This window comes from Malaclemys terrapin, chromosome 14 (genome assembly GCF_027887155.1).
Source record: "Malaclemys terrapin pileata isolate rMalTer1 chromosome 14, rMalTer1.hap1, whole genome shotgun sequence".
Classification (NCBI taxonomy): domain Eukaryota; kingdom Metazoa; phylum Chordata; order Testudines; family Emydidae; genus Malaclemys; species Malaclemys terrapin.
This window is the reverse complement of record NC_071518.1, coordinates 3552320-3574106: the sequence shown is the minus strand read 5'-3', so window position 1 is coordinate 3574106 and position 21787 is coordinate 3552320. Positions and strand designations below refer to the sequence as shown.

At 59.0% G+C, this 21787-nt stretch overlaps 1 protein-coding gene across 3 annotated transcripts in view; it reads left to right on the top strand.

The window, feature by feature from the left end:
* Positions 1–17820, top strand: part of CPNE7 (copine 7) — a 49692-nt gene extending 31872 nt beyond the window's left edge. For 2 of the 3 annotated variants that reach the window (XM_054049353.1, XM_054049354.1), the window contains exons 9-16: positions 452–538; positions 1465–1524; positions 4200–4333; positions 4880–4934; positions 5651–5702; positions 6146–6279; positions 7967–8203; positions 15967–17820. In XM_054049353.1, coding sequence (XP_053905328.1) covers positions 452–538; positions 1465–1524; positions 4200–4333; positions 4880–4934; positions 5651–5702; positions 6146–6279; positions 7967–8203; positions 15967–16104 — 897 coding nt within the window. In that variant the 3' untranslated portion in view covers positions 16105–17820. The remainder of the gene's footprint in view (positions 1–451; positions 539–1464; positions 1525–4199; positions 4334–4879; positions 4935–5650; positions 5703–6145; positions 6280–7966; positions 8204–15966) is intronic. The other variant, XM_054049355.1, reaches the window with a different exon arrangement.
* The last annotated feature ends 3967 nt before the right edge of the window (positions 17821–21787 follow it).

Here is a 21787-nt window from a genome sequence, read left to right as displayed (position 1 = left end):
CCGAGCTGGGCACATGTTGGGGCAAAACTGTTTCCGTGAAATTGGACGACTTTCAACAATTGTCCCCAAAGTGGTGGCTTCAAATTTTTCCGTTTTTTGGGGGGGGGGGATATCTAGGAAAACTAAAACAAAAATGGGTTGTTTTTGTTTTGTGATGTTTGTTTTTTCTTCTTTTCTCCCCCTTTCTTGACTTTTAAAATGAGAAAAGGCAAAATCCTCAAACTATCAAACCAACCCCCCCAATGTTCCAGTTTTGCGCCCAGATTTCCCCTTGTCTGACCAGGTCTGGGGGTCGCTGTTTGCCCGGTGCACAGTCTGGGCGTGTGACTCGCGTGTGCCTGCGGGGATGCGCGGGCGCTGCGTGTTGCGGTGCTGGGCGCCTCTGGCTGAGCTCCAGGGCTGCTCGTCCGCAGATCACAGATCTCCGCTGCTCTCTCTGTTGTGCTCCAAGGTCCAGTGGGACTGCATGAACCCAAAGTACAAAATCAAGAAACGAAATTACAAGAACTCAGGCGTGGTCATCTTACTGGATCTGAAGGTGAGCTGGGAGCCGGGCCGAGCCTGCCCTTGGTGTTTCTGGGCGCTCTCATATCAGCGCTTTTGCCTTGTATTGCAGCGCCCTGTGGTGACCCCAGGGGAAGCTGCCCCGTGCCCAGTGGTGACTCAGTGCCCCTCGCCTGTCCAGGCCCCTCGATGCCAGAGGGGCTAGCAGGAGGCAAAAGCGCCTTTGTACTATGGGGAAGGGGGCTGGTCGGACAAGCCTGCAGGACATACTCCTCCTCCGAGGCTGTTTGGTAAAGGAGCAGTGACTAGGTGTCACGGAGTGTGGGGGAGTCAGGGCCCTGCACCCCTCTTCCTGCGATTCACCGGGACTCTCAGCCAGCCAGTAACACAAAAGGTTTATTAGACGACAGGAACACAGTCCCAAGCAGAGTGTGTAGGTACAACCAGAACCCCTCAATCCAGTCCTTCTGGGGGGTTTAGGGAGCTTAGACCCCAGCTTCAGGTTCCCTGCGTTGCACCACCCAGCCCAAACTGAAACTAAAAACTCCTCCAGCAGCTTTCTCCCCTCTCCTTTGTTCAGTGTCCCGGGCAGAAGGTGTCACTTCTCCCAAACCCCTCCTGGCTCAGGTTACAGCTCAGGTAGTTTCCTTCAAGGGAAGTCCCCCATCCCCAATGCAACTTCCCTGCAACATTCCCAGGTCAAATCTGCCCTGCTCCCTGCTTCCATCCCGGCTCGGTGACACCGACATGTCCCGCTGTATCCATATCCCTTCCCTTGCTGCAGCCTCCTTGGCTCCCAGCGCCCGGCGTGCGGCTGCTGTGTCCCCGTGCGTCTGGCTCCGCTCGTGTCTGTCCTTCCGGGCTGCTTGTGCCTGGATCGCTGCCTGGGAGAGGCCGGCCGGCCAGCAGAGCTCTGGGCTGTGCTGTCAGGGGCTGGCTAACACGGCTTTTGTTTGGAAGCTCCACAGGGTCTACTCCTTCCTGGATTACATCATGGGCGGATGCCAGATCCACTTCACGGTAAGGGACACTCCCTCCGCGGCGGGGATGGCGGGATGAGCAGCGAGCCCAGAGCAAACCTCGTCCCAGGTCCCAGGACGGACGTGTTCGAACCTCGCACAGGAGCTGATGGTGTTCAGGCCCGTCCCAGGGAGCCGATGGGGCAGGAGGCTGGAGATGGGGCGTGCCATGGGGCACTAGTTCTGGAGGCGGCTAATGGGACACGTGTTTGGTAGGCCGCTGTCTGGTTCCTGGGGCGTAGAGCGTGAGCTCCCCTCTGCCAGCTGTGGGATCATTAGGCTTCCAGGCCTGCCCATCCCGCACCCTGTATCAGCACAGGGTCGTTCCACCCATAAGGAAATGAACGGCAAAGTGCACTAACGAGCTGCTCCTTGGCCATGCCCTGCTGTTAACGGGCCCCCAGCAGGGGCATTTGGAAGGGTTCATAGCTTCATGCCCAAAGAGAAATATGTGATCCCCCAAGCTCCTGGCCCTGCAGACGCACGGCTCCCGTCTCTCTGCCTCGCTGGGTGTGCCTGGGAGGGACAGCGCAGCGTTACATGACTCACAAGAAAAGCCACGGGGCCAGGAGCACACTGGCTGCAGTCCACAGCAGCCATAAACCCTGATGAATGGGCGAGTGGGGCTGATTTTACAGCTGCTTACCTGGCTGGACTGGGGCAACACAGCCAGAACGTAGCAGTGCACCTGCCCCACGGCGTTTAACTGCTGGCTCAGCGGTCGGCACCGCTCCTGCTTGGCCATAGTCATCCATTAACATCCATCACTGAGATCCCCAGAACTTCAGGGCGTAGTCGCCACAATCAGCCATGCAGGAGGTGAGCTCGAACTGGACGTACCTAGTGCAGCGAGCAGCAGTCCGGAGCCCCTGCTTGGACCCTGGTGCAGGTGTCCCCCGCCCCCGAGATTCAGTTTGCTAGAGGAAGGCGGGACGCAGATGCAATGTTTAACTCTCTGAGTCCAGTAAGGTTCTAAGTGGCGTCTCAAGGGCTACTGACACCTCAGAGCCAGTCATGGTGCAGTTTCCTTTTTCATACTCCAGTCCCATTCATTAAAACACAGCTAGTGAGCGTCTTTCCCCGCAGACTGTAGGGGCCTGGGATGTGCGATAACTGCACATGCACACACAGCTGGGCAGTGGTGCATTTAAACGTGCAGCTAGCTGAGTTGTGCGTACAACTGCACACGTCAATTAAGCACATGGGTGTGCATAGTTTTTTGCACATGCAAATGCATATCAGTCCCTAAAAACATCCTCCTTCCTTGGCTTTGCACCTGAGCCTCTGTCACACTCTGGTGCTGGGCATGAGCCAGGCTCCTTCCCTCTGCTCCTTAGCGTTCTGCATTCCCTGCTGTTAGACCTTTGCTGGTACTGTGCACAGATTCCTCATTAAAAATGAAAAAACAACCAGCCTCCAGATTGCATTTTGCAAAAGCATCTTCTCCCCGGAGTGAGTCAGACCTGCAACATGCGGGAAGCAGGCTGCTTGGCTCTGCTCCGCGGCATGAGACAAGCCGAGAGCCGTGGTTGGTCCCGGGAGCAAGGCCTGTCATGTTGTGAGACATCATGTCCCATCATTCCGTGACATGGCTTGAAGGGGAATGGCGGGGCAGAAACGCTGGCTGGCTTAGCCCAGCCCTGCTGGCCACCTGTCCCTTCCGAGCAGCAATGAAAGAAGTTTGCAGGAACTTTTAGAAAATTCCTCCCCAATGCTCCTGACACTTGCTCTGTCACCGGTGCCAACCTCGCATGCAGCATCACACCCCTCCCCCCCATTGCAAACCACGGTTCACTCTGGGCTAATGTCCATGAGCGAGGAGGTGCTGGGAGGATGTCACAGAGAGGGGGGATGTTAGCAAAGCCTTTTCCTGCTGGATGCTCCCTGCTACCTGCTTTGTGAGTCCAAGGCTGGTGGGTGGGCTTGGCTGTGTGCCCCTGGGTGGGCAGAGGGTGCTTCCATCAACTCTCTGAGCTCCTTGGTTCTGCAGCTGGCCGGGGCTCCTGGGAATGTCGGAGAGCCCGAGGAAAGATCTCAACAGACTTTCCTGCAGAATTCTGGGTACTTGTGGCATGTGCCTGGGCTGGCACTGATGTGACAGGAGCCCTTCTGCCGTCCGTGCCGCTGCCTCTCTGGGTGAGCTTGGGCAGCTCCCGTCTCTCCGGGCGGCCAGTTCCCCTGTCTGTACCTGGGGGATAGCAGTGAACCCGGGGCTGGAGACGAAGCGCTCTGAGATCCTGGGCGGGAGGGGCAGAACTACATCACGGAACGTATTGCCAATGGCTAATGCCCAAGCCCTCCAGCCAGCTGAGTCCGCTCGCAGTGGCTGACAATGCGTATTAAAAAGCGTGCAGCCAAGGCGTGTCGGGGGCACTTCGGGGCTCCCCACAGCAAAGGGGTGCAGCTGGTTCCCCTTCGAATTCCCTGCCCCTTGCTGGAGGGTGGGCTGAGGCTGACGGCATCAGGGATGCTGATTGCCTTCACAGGGAGCAGGACGGTGGCCAGAGATCCCTGGGGGAGCAGCCAGGTGGGCTGGAAGGGGCGCAGCTCCTTGGACCCCTGCATTGGCCCTTGCCTGGCAGCCTCAGGGTCTATTCAGCGCAGGGTGTGGCTTTGCCGCTCTCGGATACCCAGCCACACCTACAGCTCTGCTGACCGCCTGCCTTCCGCTCCCAGGTGGCTATTGACTTCACGGCGTCGAACGGAGACCCCCGGAACAGCTGCTCCCTCCACTACATCAACCCCTACCAGCCCAACGAGTACCTGAAGGCCCTGGTGGCAGTGGGAGAGATTTGCCAGGACTACGACAGGTGAGACAGACCTGGGCTCTGTCTGTGCCTGGCCTGTCTGGCTAACCCGAACCCTGGACACACACACACACGCCCAGCTGCGTCTGGGACGGCTCTTCCTCTCTGGGTTTTTGTAGGCTCTGTCACACGTCCCAGACACCCCCCTGCTGCCCCAGCGAGAAGTGCCCCAGCTTGGCCCACTCCCCCAGCTGCCAAGCCCTTCCACTGCTGGGAGCTCGCCAGGATGGGCCCCTCCCAGTGCGGGGGAGGCCAGGTGATACACTGAGTGCTCCCCGGGCACCCCCATGCCAGGTGGGGCCGGGCCTGGCAGGAGTCCCTGCGGCTTACCATGGTATGGTCCGTTCCGGGGGGCTTCTGGGGCAGAGGGGTCTGTTGCAGACACCGAGCGGGGAGGGGCCGGGGTTGCCGGCTGGAGGGTCTGCGTCAGGGTTCATTGTGCCCTGTCTGGGCCCCTCACTCCCTGGGGATCCCTTTATGGGGGTGGGGGCGCTTTGGGTGCTGGGGCACCGGAGCAGGTGGGAGCTTCTGACATCTGCTTCCTTCCAGCGATAAGAAATTCTCCGCCTTAGGGTTTGGTGCAAGGATCCCACCCAAGTACGAGGTAAGACCCCTGCAGGATAAGAAACAGGACGGGGGGGGGGGTTGAGGAGCAGCATGGTGGGGGACGGGATGGCTACGGGGCTGAGGAGTCGGGGTAAGGGGGCTGAGGAGTGGGGATAAGGGAGGTTACGGGGGCTGAGGAGTGTAGGGCGGAGGAGGCTACAGGGAGTGAGATGCAGGAGAGGCTATGGGGGGCTGAGCAGCGGGGATAGGGGAGACTCCTGTCTAGGGCGGTGATGTTGGCAGGCCAGGCTGGGCAGCTCCCACTTGCCTCAGCTGCTCCCAGCTCGCCTGCCTTGATTCCCCCTGTTCAGGGCATGGAGGGTTTTGGATGGATTCAGTTGGGCAGGCCTCCCTCTTGCTGGTGCTGCCGAGTGGGCTCCGTCCCGGGGAGCAGCGCGCAGCCCTGACATGACACGTCCCGTCGACGGCACCTGCCATCTCTATAGAGCAGAGCAGACAAAGGCCCCCCAGTGAAATGACAGGACTAAATGTGGTCTCCAGAGCAGGTGTTGGGGAGGGCTGAGGCCGAGCGGTGCGAGGGCTTCACACAAGGAGGCAGGAACAGCCCCTGCGTTGTTTGCCCTTTAGCCAGAGTCCAGCCAGGGGAGGCGAGAGGCAGGGCTAGAGACGTGTCCTCACTGCACACAAAGGGGCAGTGGGGGGGTCATGAGGTGCCGGGAGCCCCCCCCAGATTCATTCTCTGCTGTCTGGTAGGTTTCCCATGATTTCGCCATCAACTTCAATCCGGACGATGACGAGTGTGAAGGTAAGAGGCTGGCAGCGGAGTGAGAGCCAGCCCACGCCGCACCGTGCCCCTGGGGGGCAGCCAGGCCTCGCCCCGTCTAGCCCTTGTGTGTGGAGGGGGCTGCGGGCCGGTGTGCTGCTGCCCTCGACGGCCCTGTTCCCACCCCCTCTCTCCCTGCTGAGCACAGACACTTCCCCTCCTGCCTCTGCGCGGGAAATGGACCATGTTCCAACCCGGGGGCCTCCTCTCGAGGCTGCCCCGGCCTCGCTCCCTGACCACTGTCAGCGCCCCCACGAGGAATGGCTGCAGCCCGTCTGCTGGGCATGTGGGTGGAGCCGGGCAGTGGGGCCTGGACCTGCCTCATTCGTGTCCTCACTGGGGATGGGCAGGGAGAGGTTAGCAGCCCTGGGCCGTGGAATTGCTGGGCCGGGCGGCTCCTCACCCGGTTTGATGTCCCCCACTAGGAATTCAGGGCGTGGTGGAATCCTACCAGAACTGCCTGCCGAAAATCCAACTCTACGGCCCCACCAACGTGTCCCCCATCATCTCCAAGGTGGCCAGGGTGGCGGCGGCGGAGGAGAGAACGAAGGAGGCCTCTGTGAGTACCTGCCCTGTTCCTACGGCACTGCCTGCCTTGCAGGCCGAGGGGCCTGGGATCTCCGGCGCTTGCTTCTGCCTGGATGTAGACTGTCCAGCTGTGCTGTGTAAGCCTCTGCCACGCGGCTCTGTGAGGGCACAGTCCTGGGCTGGGCACAGAGTGCCAGCTGTGCCCATAGCGACGTGAGGGACCTGGCTGAGACCCTCCTAACTCCTTTCACATGTGATCTCTCCAGGGTTTGAGTCCCGCGGCGAGAGGCTGCTACCGTGGCACTTAGGGTAACATTGTCAAAGCGACTACGGCCCAGTGACTCAGAGAGGGTCCGATGCCAGGTTGGCAAATGGGACGTTGGCTCCTAAGACAGCGGGGCATTTTTCAAATGTTCTTCATCTGCCCCCTGGGGTTGTATCGCTCCCGGGGCGCTGGGAGGCTGAGTTCACGCTGCACCCCTCAGCTGGAAGGGCACAGCTGTGGCGGATGCTGCGTCTGCTCCTCGGAGAGCCTGCGGTAGTGCAAGCACCAGGCGGGAGCAGGAGTTAGTGGCGGGGAGGAGGGGGTGCACCGAGCAGAGATGGGGTGAAAGAACATGAACCTTCAGCTGAGAGCTTCCTCAGTGAGACATTCCAAGCTGTGGGGAAGGCCCATCACTCGGGACTCAGGCCTAGCAGGGAGAGGCCAGTCCTGCCCAGCATGGCTCGGCACTGCTACTGTCAGCCCCGTGGCTGCTGGCTGGGCATCAGGGCTAGCCCCCGGCCATCGAAGGAACGCCAGCTCCTTCCTCAGCTGCACGTGCCAGGAACGTTTAACATGGCAGCACGCGCCCAGTCCTCACACGCAGGGCGTCTGCCTGAACGGACATTTGCGGCCCATTCCACAGCACAGCCGGCGCGCTCGGTCCTGGTGGACCTGGAGCACGTCACAGAAGCCAAATGCTTATTAGACGATCCCGAGTTCCAGGGGCGCCTCAGAACAGGCCTCCTCTCCCCTCTGCTCATGCAGTGTCCTCCTGTCCTCCAGCAACATTCGATCAGCCGTGAATAAATAGCCAAACCCTCCGGGGCCTGTGTTGTTTCTGGCGGGTCAGGGTGGCGTCACTGGGCCAGGCCAGCCGAGTAAGAAACGGCCAGAGGTTGCACAGAGCTCTTGGGGGGGGTAGTGGAGTGACAGGGATTCACGGAGCAGATTCCTGGCTCCGGAGATGTGGTGCCAGGGTCCAGTGGGGCCAGTTATCCCAGTCTCCACGCAACACCCCGCTCACCTGGCACTTGGCCTCGGGGCGTCTGCCATGGACTGGCTCTGTGTGCGTGTGTGCACTGGGCAGGGCGGGCGGGGGCCTTTCATTAAAATCCCATCAATTATTTACACCCGCGGACGTGGAACGTTTTAGGAAAATGTCATTTTCTTCTGGGACCTGCCCGGCTATTTGCTCACTGAATCATTTACAACGCCAGCTGAGCCTATCAATTAATGACGGCAGCTAATGCATCGTCCTCAGCCTGTGCGCTGACCCCACTCCGTTTCTGGGTGCTGGGGGAGTCGGGGCCCAGCAGCCATAAGACCGGGCTAGAAGAGGAGCAAGGAATCGGTCACCGCCTGGGACAGGGGTCTCCCGAGTGGGATGGCTGGGGGGGGCCTAGCCCCGCTCTGCCCAATCACCCATAGCCGCTCTCCCGCCTTTGCCCCACAGCAATACTACATCCTGCTGATCCTGACGGACGGGGTGGTGACCGACATGGCAGACACGCGGGAGGCCATCGTGCGGGCCTCCTACCTCCCCATGTCCATCATCATCGTAGGGGTGGGCAACGCGGACTTCACCGACATGCAGATCCTGGACGGGGACGACGGGGTCCTGCGCTCCCCGAAGGGGGAGCCCGTCCTCCGGGACATTGTGCAGTTCGTCCCCTTCAGAGAGTTCAAGAACGTGAGTCAGCCCCCGAGGCCCCTGCCGTAATGACCGCATGGCTGCGACCACCGCCCGTGTCTGTGGCGTGCCCGTCACCGTGGCATCAGGGAGGATGGTTTAGTGGGTAGGGCACAGGGCTGGGACTTGGGTGACGTGGGGTCACATCCTGGCTCTGGCACAGACTCCATCTCTGGCTATGGGCGAGTCCCTTTGTGGCTCCGTGCCTCAGTTTCCCCATCACCAGGGCTGGTGGCACTGCCACCCCTCCCAAGGTGCCGTGAGGGTAAATCAAGGGGCGGCGCTCAGTGATGAGGGCTGTGGGATACCTAGAGAGATGCACTTCGGAGGGCTAGGAAGGGCGCTGGCAGTATCCTCCTCAAAACCAGAGAGGCTCAGGCCTCTCCCGCCTGCCCTGGCACCGCGGGGCTCCCAGGGGAGGGTGGCCTGGTGCCATCCTGCTCTGCTGACCCTCTCAAGGGCTACAGGGGCAGGATTCAGGGGGTGTGCTGTTGGTGAAGGCAGCTCACAAGGGCTCTTCTCCTCACACCCCCTTTGGTCTCCATGGGCCCCATCACAGTCTGGCTGCCCTCTCTCCCTGTTCAGTAAAACCATGTCCTTGCTCTGTGCCTCAAAGGAAACTCTCCTGCCTTTGCGGCTCACAGGGGGCTGAAGGGGGCGTCCCTGCCTTTACCCCACTGGTACCTGTAAGCCAAGGGGCTCCAGACACTCGCTTTGCTCTCTGGTCTCCAGGCTGAAACACGTGGTGAGACAAGGTGGGTGAGGGGCCAGCTTGTGTTGGTGAGAGAGACCAGCTTCCGAGTTACACGGAGCTCCTTGTCAGCGCGGGGAAAGGTACTCGGAGCGCCCACTTGTCCTCACGCTCAGCGACACAGCTGCACCAGTGCAGTGCTTACACTGTGTGACGAACTGGGACTGTTCTTAATGTGGTCTTTGAATGCTGAGTGGGGAGTGTTGGCTAGGAAGGCAGGGGAGGTTGGCTAGGATGGTCTGCATTGGGGGATGGGAGACTGGCCTTGAGGGAAGACACCGGAGCATGTAAGGTGAGAACCCAGGAAGGGGTTAGAGGCCAGGTGACACCTTTGCCCAGGAAACTGAACAAAGGCTGTGGGAGGGGTCGCTGAAGGGAGAGTTTCAGGAGCTGGCTGGTGAGATGGCTGGGAGGCAGACGGGGCTCTGACCTCCCAAGGGGGCTGGGGTGCCCTGGGACCCCGAGATGGACCTAACTGAGGGGGTCCTGTTGTCTGTGCCTGCAAGACCTGTCTTGGACTGTGTTCCTGTCGTCTAAATAAACCTTCTGCTTTACTGGCTGGCTGAGAGTCATGGTGAATCGCAGGAAGCCGGGGGTGCAGGGCCTTGTGTCCCCCCACACTCCGTGACACACTGATGGCAGAGGGTCTCCGGTCGGCTTACTTACTCCACCAGCGAGAGGCAGTACCTGTGTTGGCGGGAGAAGCTCTCCCAGCCACTAGTGCTGTCTGCACTGGGGGATTTTTCACATCCCCGAGTGACCTAGTTCTCCCGATATAGGTCTGTAGTGTAGCCGTGGTGTGTCCTGGCTAAATACAAGATCAAACCGATAGTTTAGAATAAGCAGTTAGCACATATTCTAAGGGCTCATTCAAGGTGAAGGGGCTAAGGGACAGCCCTGCAGTCACAGGACAGAAAGCGGGGTTAGTGTTGTAATAAGCCAGGGTCTTTGTGAAGACCGTGATTGTAGTGTCCAGCAGAGATCTGAATGTAAGCGCTGTGCGGGTTTCCGTTGGGGCTGACGACGGAGAGGTCACATGCAGCGTGATCACTTTGTGAGCCGTGTTCACCCGCAGGCGATGGGATGGTTTTGTCTTTTATCATTGTCCTGTGTGCGTTCGTTCCAGAGTGTAGCAATTGTCTGGTTTCACCCACACAGGGTGTGTCTACACTGCAGTTAGATCCCAACTGCTGACTCAGGCTCCGGTAAGGGGCTCTTTAATTGCAGTGTAGACGTTCGGTTCTGGGACCCTCCCTCCTGCCAGGGTCCTAGAGCTCGAGCACCAGTCTGAGCCCAAATGTCTACATGGCATTTAAAAGGCCACAGGGGGTGTGTCTGGGTGAGGCTCTGTGTCGGGGACGCGGGCGCTGTGTGTAGCACAGGAGGGGTGTCTGGGTGGGGCTCTGTGTCGGGGACGCGGGCGCTGTGTGTAGCACGGGGGTGTGTGTCTCAGTCAGGCTCTGTGTCGGGGACGCGGGCGCTGTGTGTAGCACAGGAAGGGTGTCTGGGTGGGGCTCTGTGTCGGGGACGCGGGCGCTGTGTGTAGCACAGGAAGGGTGTCTGGGTGGGGCTCTGTGTCGGGGACGCGGGCGCTGTGTGTAGCACGGGGGTGTGTGTCTCAGTCAGGCTCTGTGTCGGGGACGCGGGCGCTGTGTGTAGCACGGGGGTGTGTGTCTGGGTGGGGCTCTGTGTCGGGGACGCGGGCGCTGTGTGTAGCACAGGGGGGGTGTGTCTCAGTCAGGCTCTGTGTCGGGGACGGGGGTGCTGTGTGTAGCACGGGGGTGTGTGTCTGGGTGGAGCTCTGTGTCGAGGATGCGGGCGCTGTGTGAAGCACTGGGGTGTGTCTGGGTGGGGCTCCGTGTTGGGGACGGGGGCGCTGTGTGTAGCACAGGGGTGTTGTGAAGAACTGGGCCTGTTCTCACTGTGGTCTGTGAATGCTGACAGGGGAGTGTGGCTGGAATAGTCTGCATTGCGGGATGGTAGACTGCCCGAGGGCGCATACCTGAGTGTGTAACATGAGAACCCAGGAAGAGGTTGAAGGCCAGGTGATACCTTGGCCCGGGAAACTGAACAAAGGCTGTGGGAGGGGTTGCTGAAGCGAGAGTGGGGGAAGCAGGCTGGAGAGATGGCTGAGAGGCAGAGATGGCTCTGACCTCCCAAGGGGGGCTGGGCTGGGATGCCCTGGGACCCCAAGATGGACCTAACTGAGGGGGTCCTGTTGTCTGTGCCTGCAAGACCTGTCTTGGACTGCATTCCTGTCATCCAAATAAACCTTCTGCTTTACTGGCTGGCTGAGAGTCGCAGTGAATCGCAGGAAGCCGGGGGTGCAGGGCCCTGAGTCCCCCGATACTCCGCGACAACTGGTGGCAGCGGCGGGATCTACTGCACCCCGTGGACGGCGCTTCCTGCAGTAAGTGACTGGGGAGCAGTAAAACGAAGGGGGATTGACGGGGACCAGGCGTGCTGAAGAGTGAGAGAGAGACAGTTATTACCCCTGGGAGTGTGTGACCAGCGAGAAGGACTTTTGCAGTAACAGGGTCCCCCGGGGGGGATCGCAGCGAGTGGTCCCAGGGGCGGAGGAGTCTGCAGCTCGACCCTGGCAGAGAGGTGGTGACCTCGAGAAGGGCTGGCACACTAGGGGTCCCCCTGGGAACTGTGGGGAGCTGTGAGCACACAGGCCGGTGAGTGGCCAGCAGGAAGATGTATGCCAAGCGGCTTAAGAGCGACCTGGTGGAGCTGTGCAAGCAGAGGGGGCTGTGCATTGGGAGGTTCACCAAAGCACAGCTCATTGCCCGGCTGGAGGCGGAAGATCGCGCGAATGAACTGATCCCTGTGTCTCAGGGAAGCAGCCTGGCAAATGCAGCGCAGGCACCAGTGTCTGTCCCAGCTGGGAGGGGTCAGCCGGCTGCTGAGGGCTTCCCGAGACCCCTCCTTCCTATGCCTAGGGGAAGGGTGGGGAGGAGCCCAGCAAATACCGAAGGCGCCGTGGCTCCCTCGGCCAGCAGGGGACCCTCCCGGCGAAGCTCGCCGGCCAGCAGAGGATCCTCCCGGCGACGTTCGGCATCCGGGGAGCGGAATTGGCTGGAATGGGAGAAAGAGCTAAAACTGAGAGAGCTGGAGGATCGTGAACAACAGAGACAGCATGAAGAGAGACAGCGTCAGCGTGAAGAGAGACAGCGTCAGCATGAACGGGAGGAGAAAGAGAGACAGCATCAGCGTGAACGGGAGGAGAAAGAGAGACAGCATCAGCGTGAACGGGAGGAGAATGAGAGACACAGACAGGAGAATGAGAGACAGCGTCAGCATGAACTGGAACTGGCGAGATTGAAGGGCAGTGAACCCCCGGCTGCGGTGAGTGAGGGAGGACCCAGGACTGCACGGAGCTTTGATAAGTGCATCATGGCCCCATACAAGGAGGGGGAGGACATGGATGACTTCCTGGAGGCCTTTGAGACTGCCTGCGAGCTGCACCGGGTTGATCCCGCGGACAGACTCCGGGTCCTTACCCCCTTACTGGACCCCAAAGCCGTGGCATTGTACCGCCAACTGGGAGAGGCAGAGAAAGGGGACTACGAACTATTCAAAAAGGCCCTGCTACGTGAGTTTGGGCTGACTCCTGAAATGTACCGGGAAAGGTTCCGGAGTCAAGATAAAACCCCTGAGATCTCATATCTGCAACTAGCCGCCCACATGGAAAGATACGCCAGCAAGTGGGCTGGTGGGGCCCAGACGAAGGAGGACCTGATTAAACTGCTGGTACTGGAGCAACTGTATGAGCGGTGCCCATCCGACCTGAGGCTGTGGTTGGTGGACAGAAAGCCAGAGAACCCGCGACACGCAGGGCAGCTGGCCGATGAGTTTGTAAAGAGCCGGTCAGGAGATAGAAGGGAGGAGTCCCAAAGGAACAGTCCCACCACAACGCAGAGAGAGAGTCACCATGGGACCTCCCCGTGGGAAAATACAGAAAAACCCCATCAGAGGGGAACATCCGGCGTCAGGACCATCCGACCCACCCGGGGGGACCCATGGGACATGGGCTGCTACCACTGTGGCCAAAAGGGCCACATACGGGCCCAGTGCCCTAGGCTCAGGGACAGACTGAGCAGACCGAACCCACAGAGGGTTGACTGGGTAGAGACCCAGCCCGGCGAAAGGCAGCATTCCCGGGGAAGGGGGGCTGGCAGAGTACCACCTGCTAAGGAGGGAGGAGAGCTCCAGGCCAGCTCCTCTAGGGGGCTGGATGCTCCAGACTCAGGGTTTTTGGTTTATATGGTAGGCGCGGGGCTGTCCCTCCGGAGAGAGTACCTTGTTCCCCTGGAGGTGGATGGGAGGAAGGTCAATGGATACTGGGATACGGGCGCAGAGGTGACGCTGGCCCGGCCCGAGGTGGTGGCCCCAGATCAGGTGGTGCCCAACACCTACCTGACCCTGACGGGGGTGGGCGGAACACCAGTCAAAGTACCCGTGGCAAGGGTACACCTGAAGTGGGGGGCCAAGGAGGGCCCCAAGGATGTGGGGGTACACCCGTATTTGCCCACTGAGGTATTGATGGGGGGGGACCTGGAGAACTGGCCAAGCAACCCCCAAAAGGCACTGGTTGTGACCCGCAGTCAGAGCCGGCGAGGGGCACTGCGCCCTGGCCTGGGGGGGCGTGCCTTGCCTGAGGCGCAGGACCCTAACCTGGTGGGGAGGGAACGCCCAGGGACACGGCTCAGGGAGGCTGCAGCTTCAGGCCCAACGGGCGAGGAAGAGCAGGTGGCCATCCCTGTCCCAGCTGCTGAGTTCCAGGCCGAGTTACAGAGAGACCCCTCCTTGCGGAAGATAAGGGACCTAGCCGACCTCAATGCGGTACAGACCATGGGACGAGGTGGCCGGAAAAGGTTCCTGTGGGAGAAGGGGTTCCTGTACCGAGAATGGGCTCCCCCAGGGAAAATGGAGTCGGGGGGGATCAGGAGGCAGCTGGTGGTGCCCCAGAAGTATCGCCGCCAGCTGCTGTGCCGGGCCCATGACATTCCCCTCTCAGGGCACCAGGGAACCTGGCGTACCCAGCAGAGGCTGCTACGGAGCTTTTACTGGCCTGGGGTCTTTGTTACTGTCTGACAGTACTGCGGATCCTGTGACCCCTGTCAGAGGGGGAGGAAGGCCTGGGACAAGGGGAAAACAGCTTTAGGACCCTTGCCCAGCATAGAGGAGCCTTTCCAGAGTGTGGCCAAGGTTAAAAGGGCGGCTCTAAACCAAGAGAGCCCAAAGCACAGACCTCCAAACTGGAGCGCTGGGAGAAGACCACAGCCCAGTTGGAGCCCCAGAGGTATGGGGGTGGGGAAAGGGCACAGGCCGCATAAACCTTCCCACATGCGAACTGCGAGTGCCATCAAGCACCCCCGACCTAAGAGGGGGCGTGAAACTGAAGGGGCCTGGTGTAATTCTCACCAAGGAATGGGAGGGATGCGGGGGCATCCATGGGAACGGGGGTAGGTTCGAACTTCCCCGGGTCACTGGCTAAAGTGACCCTGCTCAGTTCGGTCTCGAAGGGGGGAGAGATGTGAAGAACTGGGCCTGTTCTCACTGTGGTCTGTGAATGCTGACAGGGGAGTGTGGCTGGAATAGTCTGCATTGCGGGATGGTAGACTGCCCGAGGGCGCATACCTGAGTGTGTAACATGAGAACCCAGGAAGAGGTTGAAGGCCAGGTGATACCTTGGCCCGGGAAACTGAACAAAGGCTGTGGGAGGGGTCGCTGAAGCGAGAGTGGGGGAAGCAGGCTGGAGAGATGGCTGAGAGGCAGAGATGGCTCTGACCTCCCAAGGGGGGCTGGGCTGGGATGCCCTGGGACCCCAAGATGGACCTAACTGAGGGGGTCCTGTTGTCTGTGCCTGCAAGACCTGTCTTGGACTGCATTCCTGTCATCCAAATAAACCTTCTGCTTTACTGGCTGGCTGAGAGTCGCAGTGAATCGCAGGAAGCCGGGGGTGCAGGGCCCTGAGTCCCCCGATACTCCGCGACAGGTGTGTCTGGGTGGGGCTCTGTGTTGGGGACGGGGGCGCTGTGTGTAGCACAGGGGGTGTGTCTGGGTGGAGCTCTGTGTTGGGGATGCGGGCGCTGTGTGTAGCACAGGGGGTGTGTCTGGGTGGGGCTCTGTGTCGGGGACGCGGGCGCTGTGTGTAGCACGGGAGTGTGTCTGGGTGGGGCTCCGTGTTGGGGACGTGGGCGCTGTGTGTAGCACAGGGGTGTGTGTCTCAGTCACGCTCTGTGTCGGGGACGCGGGCGCTGTGTGTAGCACGGGGGTGTGTGTCTCAGTCACACTCTGTGTCAGGGACGGGGGCGCTGTGTGTAGCACGGGGGGGTGGCCGGGTGCTTTGCTGGCGACGCTGCCCTGAGTTTTCCTGCACATGGAAGGTGGCAGTGAGCAAGATGCCCCACCAGGGAGCCCTGGCCTACGTCTCTGCCTGTGTCAATGCTCTTCCCCAGAGCTGCCGGGCCAGGGTCTCCACCCACGCTAGCCAAATATCTAAGCAGCTGGGTTCCCCAAGGGGCAGAGACGCAGTGTATGGATTTCTCTGGCTCCATGCTGGAATCTCTCTTGATCAAGCTGAGCTGACGCTGGGTGTGCGGGCGAAGCCACAGATGGAGGGAACGATTCCTCTGGGTCCTTCACGGTCAGCGCAGCTGCATCTCCTGCGATGGAATTTGCGGGGGGGAGGGGGAAATCTATAGTTTGCATTTCTGGCCCCTCTTGAGATCTGAGTTGCTTGGGCATTTCAAGGGCTAATTGATCCTGATTGTCAGTAATTGAAGCTCCTGGAGACTTACGGTCTTTTCCTTTAGCCATGGCGATACCTAGAGCCACTGGGCAGGATTAACTCTTCAGATGCTGTTGCGGGAAGCACTGGGAAATGACAGAGCCCATGCATGGACAAGGGGGCAGTGGGGAGAGGGGAGGCTGTGCTGAGGAGCGGCTGGCTGGAGAGCGGCTGGGAGAGGCCCAGAACCAACGGCTGCCCTTTGTCTTGCAGGCCTCGCCCACGGCTCTGGCGAAGTGCGTGCTGGCCGAGGTGCCGAAGCAGGTGGTGGAGTATTACAGCTACAAGGCCCTGCCGCCCCGGTGTCTCAAAGCCGATTCGCCCAACTCCACCCTCAACTCGCCCCAGTGAGGGACCGCCCCCCTCCGGCGCCCCTGCCCCGCCGTCGTCCCTCAGCCCGTTCCACGATGGACAAAGAAATAAAAGGCAAAGGAGAGCAAGAGTGTGTCGCTGTCTGAATCGTACAGGCTCCCCCCCGCAGCGAGCGCGGGGCCCCAGGCAGCCTCCCCCACCGCCCACACGCCACGCTGCACCCCCTGCCTCCCCCAGCCCTCTGAAGGACCCAGCCAGTGAGCTGACCCAGCAATGCAAAGCCACATGGGAAGCGGGGCGGGGCGGGCATGCCTTGCTGGTTTCTCACTCGGGACAGGTCCCTGCTCAGTTTGACAATGAGCGGCCGGCTTCTGGGCGTGATGCAGTGACCTGGCCTTGGGTGCAGAGAGGTGGGTGTTTGCAGTGTGATGGAATCAGGCAGGCAAGGGGAGAGAGCATTGCAGTGGCTGGTTAGCCAGCAGAGAGCGAGCGAGGGGCTGGCTGGACCAGGGGGATGGTGATGGGGACCAGAGCCCGCTGCTGGGCCCAGCAGTACTAGGAATGGGATAGGGAGCCGTTCAGCCTGGCTCGCGGGTTTCAGTGGCTGACAGCTCTTGGGTGAGTGACCCATTTGTGAAGTGAGTTTGCTGGGTCTCGGGCATCCCCAGCACCTAGTGCTTAAAGTGCTGGCTCAGTTCTGGAAATAAAATTTCTAAGTGAGCTGGGAGACTCCCTCTGGCTGGCTGCTTCTCCCCCTTCCCCGCTTCCGGGGGAAGAGCAGCCAATCAGATCTGCTGCAGGGAATACACACCTATGCACACGATGTAGAGTCCCCTCTGTCCGCTCCCACGCTGCATGATTTCCCATCTTCTGCCCAGAACGCAGCTGGCAGCCCCAACCCTGGACCAGCAGCCTCCCTGACTGGGGATCATGTCAGCATCCCCCAGGGGTAGCCCCTGCTGCCTGTCAAAGAAGCCTGGAGAGCAACCTGACCATCCTTTGCAATGGGTCTGGAGTGACCTCTTACCTGGATGGCTTGTGCCCAGCACAGCAGACGTGCCAGGGGCCCCAGTGCATTGGGCTGAGGCCAGATGAGAACTCCCAAGGTGGCGTGAGCTGCCCCCATAACATGGCGCGTGGGAGCTGACAGCAGTTCTGCTGCTGCCGCTGTCTGCCTCTCTCACCTGAGACTGTACAGAGTGGGGCCCATGTCCTGCCCCCCGCACTGCGCTGAGCCCCGGGAGCAGCTGGTTGCTGGCCATTTCCCAGCCACCCTTTGCATAGCATAGCTGAGTATTTTAATCAACCACAAAAATAACCAGGAAAATATATTAACCCCCATCTTGATTGGCAGAGTCTGATCTGCTAGGAGCCCCTCCCACCTCCGACAGCAGAGCAATCTTATGGCATGGGGGGAGACAACAAACAGGGAGCTCGGTCCGACCCAAGGGACGGGCGCTTTGTTGGCATTGCCTCCAGCCTGTGCAGCGAAGCGGTGACGTAGGCGTGGCTAGGCCAAAGCTGCCAGTGAAAGGGATCCCCAACCGCTCAGTGTTGCCACTCTCGTCCATTTCACTTCCCTGTCACGTGCATGATGCTAGCTGGGCTCATTCACATTGCCAGTGGAGGCGTTGTTTCCAGCTGTGCATATTTCTCCATGTACCGTGTGCTTGTCTGTCACTTAGCGTCTGCATGACGAATCTCGTGTTCTTGCTGTATGGGAGGAATGAGCCAATAAAGGCAATGTTATATTTCCCCCTGTCTTGGTACATTTTATTGACAGCTGCCTGAGCAGAGCAGAGGTCCCCCTACTTGGGAGTCCTCTGTGCCCCCCTCGGTGCACCAAGTTACGCAGCGCTGCCTGACCCTTGTGGTGATCAGCTCCTCCCCTGAAGTATGATGACTGATGGCCCTTTCCATTTGTAGCCTCATTGATGTCTCAGCAGATGCGCCACTTGGTGATGATACTCTTTTACAAAATACCTGGGAAATTCCCACCTACAAACCGTACAGGTCAAGTTGCCAGATGGCATACTCCACAATGCGAATGGCAAGCTTATGTACCAACCTTTAAGTGGAGCCCGGTAGTCTGGTAGCCCTCCCAGCTACAAGTTGCCTCATGCGTTATGATTATGTTATCTATTAAATGGATTAAAAACTGGCTAACTGATAGATCTCAAAATGCGCTATTAATAACGAATTAGCTGGTGTGTTTCTTGTGGGCAGCCCCTGAGATTGGTACTCAGTCTAACGCTATTCTATAATTTTATCAGTGACTTGGGAGAAAATATAGAATTGTTGATAAAGTTAACGGACTCTACAAAGATTGGTGGAGAGGTACATAATGATGAGGACACATGGCAATCTGGGTGGCTTGGTTAAGATGGACATAATAAAACACCATAGATTTAACACAGCTAAATGCTGGGGTATATATCTAGGAACAAAGCACGCCGGTCACGTTTATAGGATGCAGAACTGTACTTGGGGAAGCAGTGACTGACAAAGATTTAGCAGTCATGGAGGAAAACAACTGCACACGTGCTCCCAGTGTGATGCGGTGGCTAAAAGGGCGATGGCGGTTTCTGGAGATACACTTTATCTCTGGACATGGAATATAGGTTATAGTAAATAGTAATACTGTCTACAGAACCGATGAGCTCTTTACTGAAACACCATGTCCAGCTCAGGTGTCCACACTTTTAAAAGGCTGTTGAAAAATTAGTGCTCAGCGAAGAGCTCCATGAAGGAGATGCACCTTCCCATGAGAGACTAAAGGAGCTCCAGCTGTTAGCTATCAAGGAAAAGTTTAAGTGGTGACTTGGCCACAGTCCATAAGCACCTACGCACCGAGAAGGCATCTGAAAGCAGAGGGCTCTTTCCTCTAGCAGATCAAGGCAGAACAAGATTCAATGGCTGGGAGGTGAAGTCAGCAAAGTTCAGCCTAGAAATAAGATGCACGTTTTGAAAGTGAAGGGAATTCACCCTTGGAGCTGCCGGCAGAGTCTCCATCTCTTGGACTCTTTAAATCAAGGCTGGACATTTTTCTAAACCGCATGGTGCAGCCCGACCACCGATTAGGATGCAGGAGTGAGCGGGTGGGACTGGCTGGCCTGGCTTATAGAGGAGTCAGACGAGATGCTCTTAATGGTCCCCTCTGGCCTTAAGATCTATGAACATGCCCCACAGATCTTTGCAGCGCTGAAATGGAGACTCCCTCCGCATAGGCCACCTGTGGCTTCCCATCAATGGGCATTAGGTACCCAAATCCCATTCAGGATCTGGGCCTATGGCCCTGCCAGGCAGGATTCCTTCGTATTTTACCGTGACAACTTCAAATCCTGCATCCAACTGGGACACAGATTCAATCTGATTTCATTTGTTATTGCACCGAGATCCCCGTGTTCCGCATGGTAGAAATGCCCCATGTCTAATTGTTTCCTGAGACTTGTTAAACTCAATAATATCCCGCAGCAATGCGTTCCGCTGGTTAATTATACAGTGCAGAAAAGCAGGCTCCGCCAGGCTCCTACTCATTGATTTTGCTGCATGGAGCCCAGCGACCCCAATTAGGAATGAGACTGGTGTTCGTGCATAGCAGGATGAGGACAGCATGTATATTTAACGTGGATTAGTCACATTAAAGCAGCGAGACCTTTGAATTTAAAGCTGCTGCACTTTGTAGCTGTTGCACTTTGTAGCAGCACTGGCTTTAAAGTCACCTCCAAGCTGAGTATCTCTGGCTTTTTCATTTCTCTCTGCCCTGCTTTGCAGCCTGACAAAGGGACCAGGTGGGGTTTGCTCCCGGGGAATCACGGGGTTAATGACCCTGCAAATTCAGGTCAGAGCGGTAGAGCCCCGCCCACAAGCCTTTAAAGTGATGGCTAGGGTCAGAAAAGGGCCCCTGGTTCGTGCCTGTCTCTGCCTCCCCATCCCATCCCTTCTGCCTCCATTACCGACAAACCCAGGAGTCCGGTGCTGCCCATCCGAGGTGACCTGCCATAGAACCAGCTGCATTCACCTCTCCTTCCTGCCTCAGCAACAGCACTTCTGGGTGGTCCCTCTGCCGGGCTCTTTCTTCGTGGTGCTGCGTGGCACAGACAGCGCCCGGCATGCGGATGGATTGCATGAGGTGTCGGATCATGACTGGGACGCAGGCGACTGCCATGCTGAGCCAGCCGAGGGCTACAGGAGTCATTATCCCAGAGCGTGGCATGGGGACCTGCCCATCTACTGCAGAGCTGCTCTAGAGACCAGAGAATGGCCTTGTCAAAGCCCTCTCCTCCCCACTGGAGCTCTGTGTGTGTCTCCCCCTCAGCAGTGAGGTTGGGGCAGGACCCAGCTGTCACAGAGTGTGGGGGAGTCAGGGCCCTGCACCCCCCACTTCCTGCGATTCACCGTGGCTCTCAGCCAGCCAGTAACACAAAAGGTTTATTAGTCAACAGGAACTAGGGTGACCAGATGTCCCGATTTTATAGGGACAGTCCCGATTTTTGGGTCTTTTTCTTATATAGGCTATTACCCCCCACCCCCTGTCCCGATTTTTCACATTTGCTGTCTGGTCACCCTAACAGGAACACAGTCCCAAGCAGGGCTTGTAGGTACAACCAGGACCCCTCAGCCAGGTCCCTTTGGGGGGCAAGGATCTTAGACCCCAGACTTGGGTTCCCTGCCTCTTCCCAGCCAGTCCAAAACTGAAACCAAAAACCCCTCCCGCCGGCTCTCCCCCCTCTCCCTTTGTCCAGTTTCCCGGGCAAAGGTGTCGACTCGCCCCACCCCCATTCCTGGCTCAGGTACCCTCCCTCACCTAAAGTCATCCCCTGCTCTCCCATCCCCCATGCAGACAGTCCAGTAAAACTAACCGATGTTCCCAGGTCAATCCACCCCGCTCCCTACTGCGTCACATCAGCACAGGGCCTTTGGGTGCCACTGCAGGACAACCAGTGACTTCCAGAGCAGAGCTGCTCCCCTGGAATGGGCCACCCCCAAGCTAGCAGGAGCATTGGGGACCACAGCCACCAGGACACGGCTATAATCGGGGATCCCCCCAGGAACAAGTTGGTACTCAGGAGACCCCCCCCCCCCCCCCCGGTATTACATACGCTCTGGGGCTGGAGCTGGGGAGGAGCAGGATTCTGACTGGCCCGGAGGCTGCTCTACTTCCTGGCATTGCCAAAGCTACAGAACAAGTGGCCCAGGAGGAAATGCCCCCCCCCCCCCCCACGAACCCTGCTTGACCCATTTGGCCTCCTGTTTGCTCCAAAGTGCAACCTGCAGCCGTGTGCTCTCCTGGTCCTCTGCAGGGCAGTGGGGTGGGTTTGTACAGCAGGTGTCTGTGAAATGGGGGGGTTTCCCTAGCACGTGCCCAGAGCATTGGGGAACCATCCTGCATGCAGTGGCAGCAGCAAATCCATATCCCTGCACGCCGACCTGCTGCCCGTCTGCCTCACCTGTGCTCTCACCCGCTGTGTGGCCATCCTCCCCCTGCCCCTGCTCCCTTCTGCAGCCTCACTCCCGTGATCTTCCCAGACTGCCCTTCCGGTGCACCCTCCACGCCTGGAATTCAGCCCCCGGTCACTCTCTGCACAACGTGTCACTCCCCACTGCCCTGAGTGCCACCGCGCTGGAGACAGACCCTACCCCCCCGCTGCTGGCATGGGCTCAACACTGCTCTGAGAGCAGCGACAGCTGCTGCGGAAAGGGACAGCATCCCTTTTCCAAG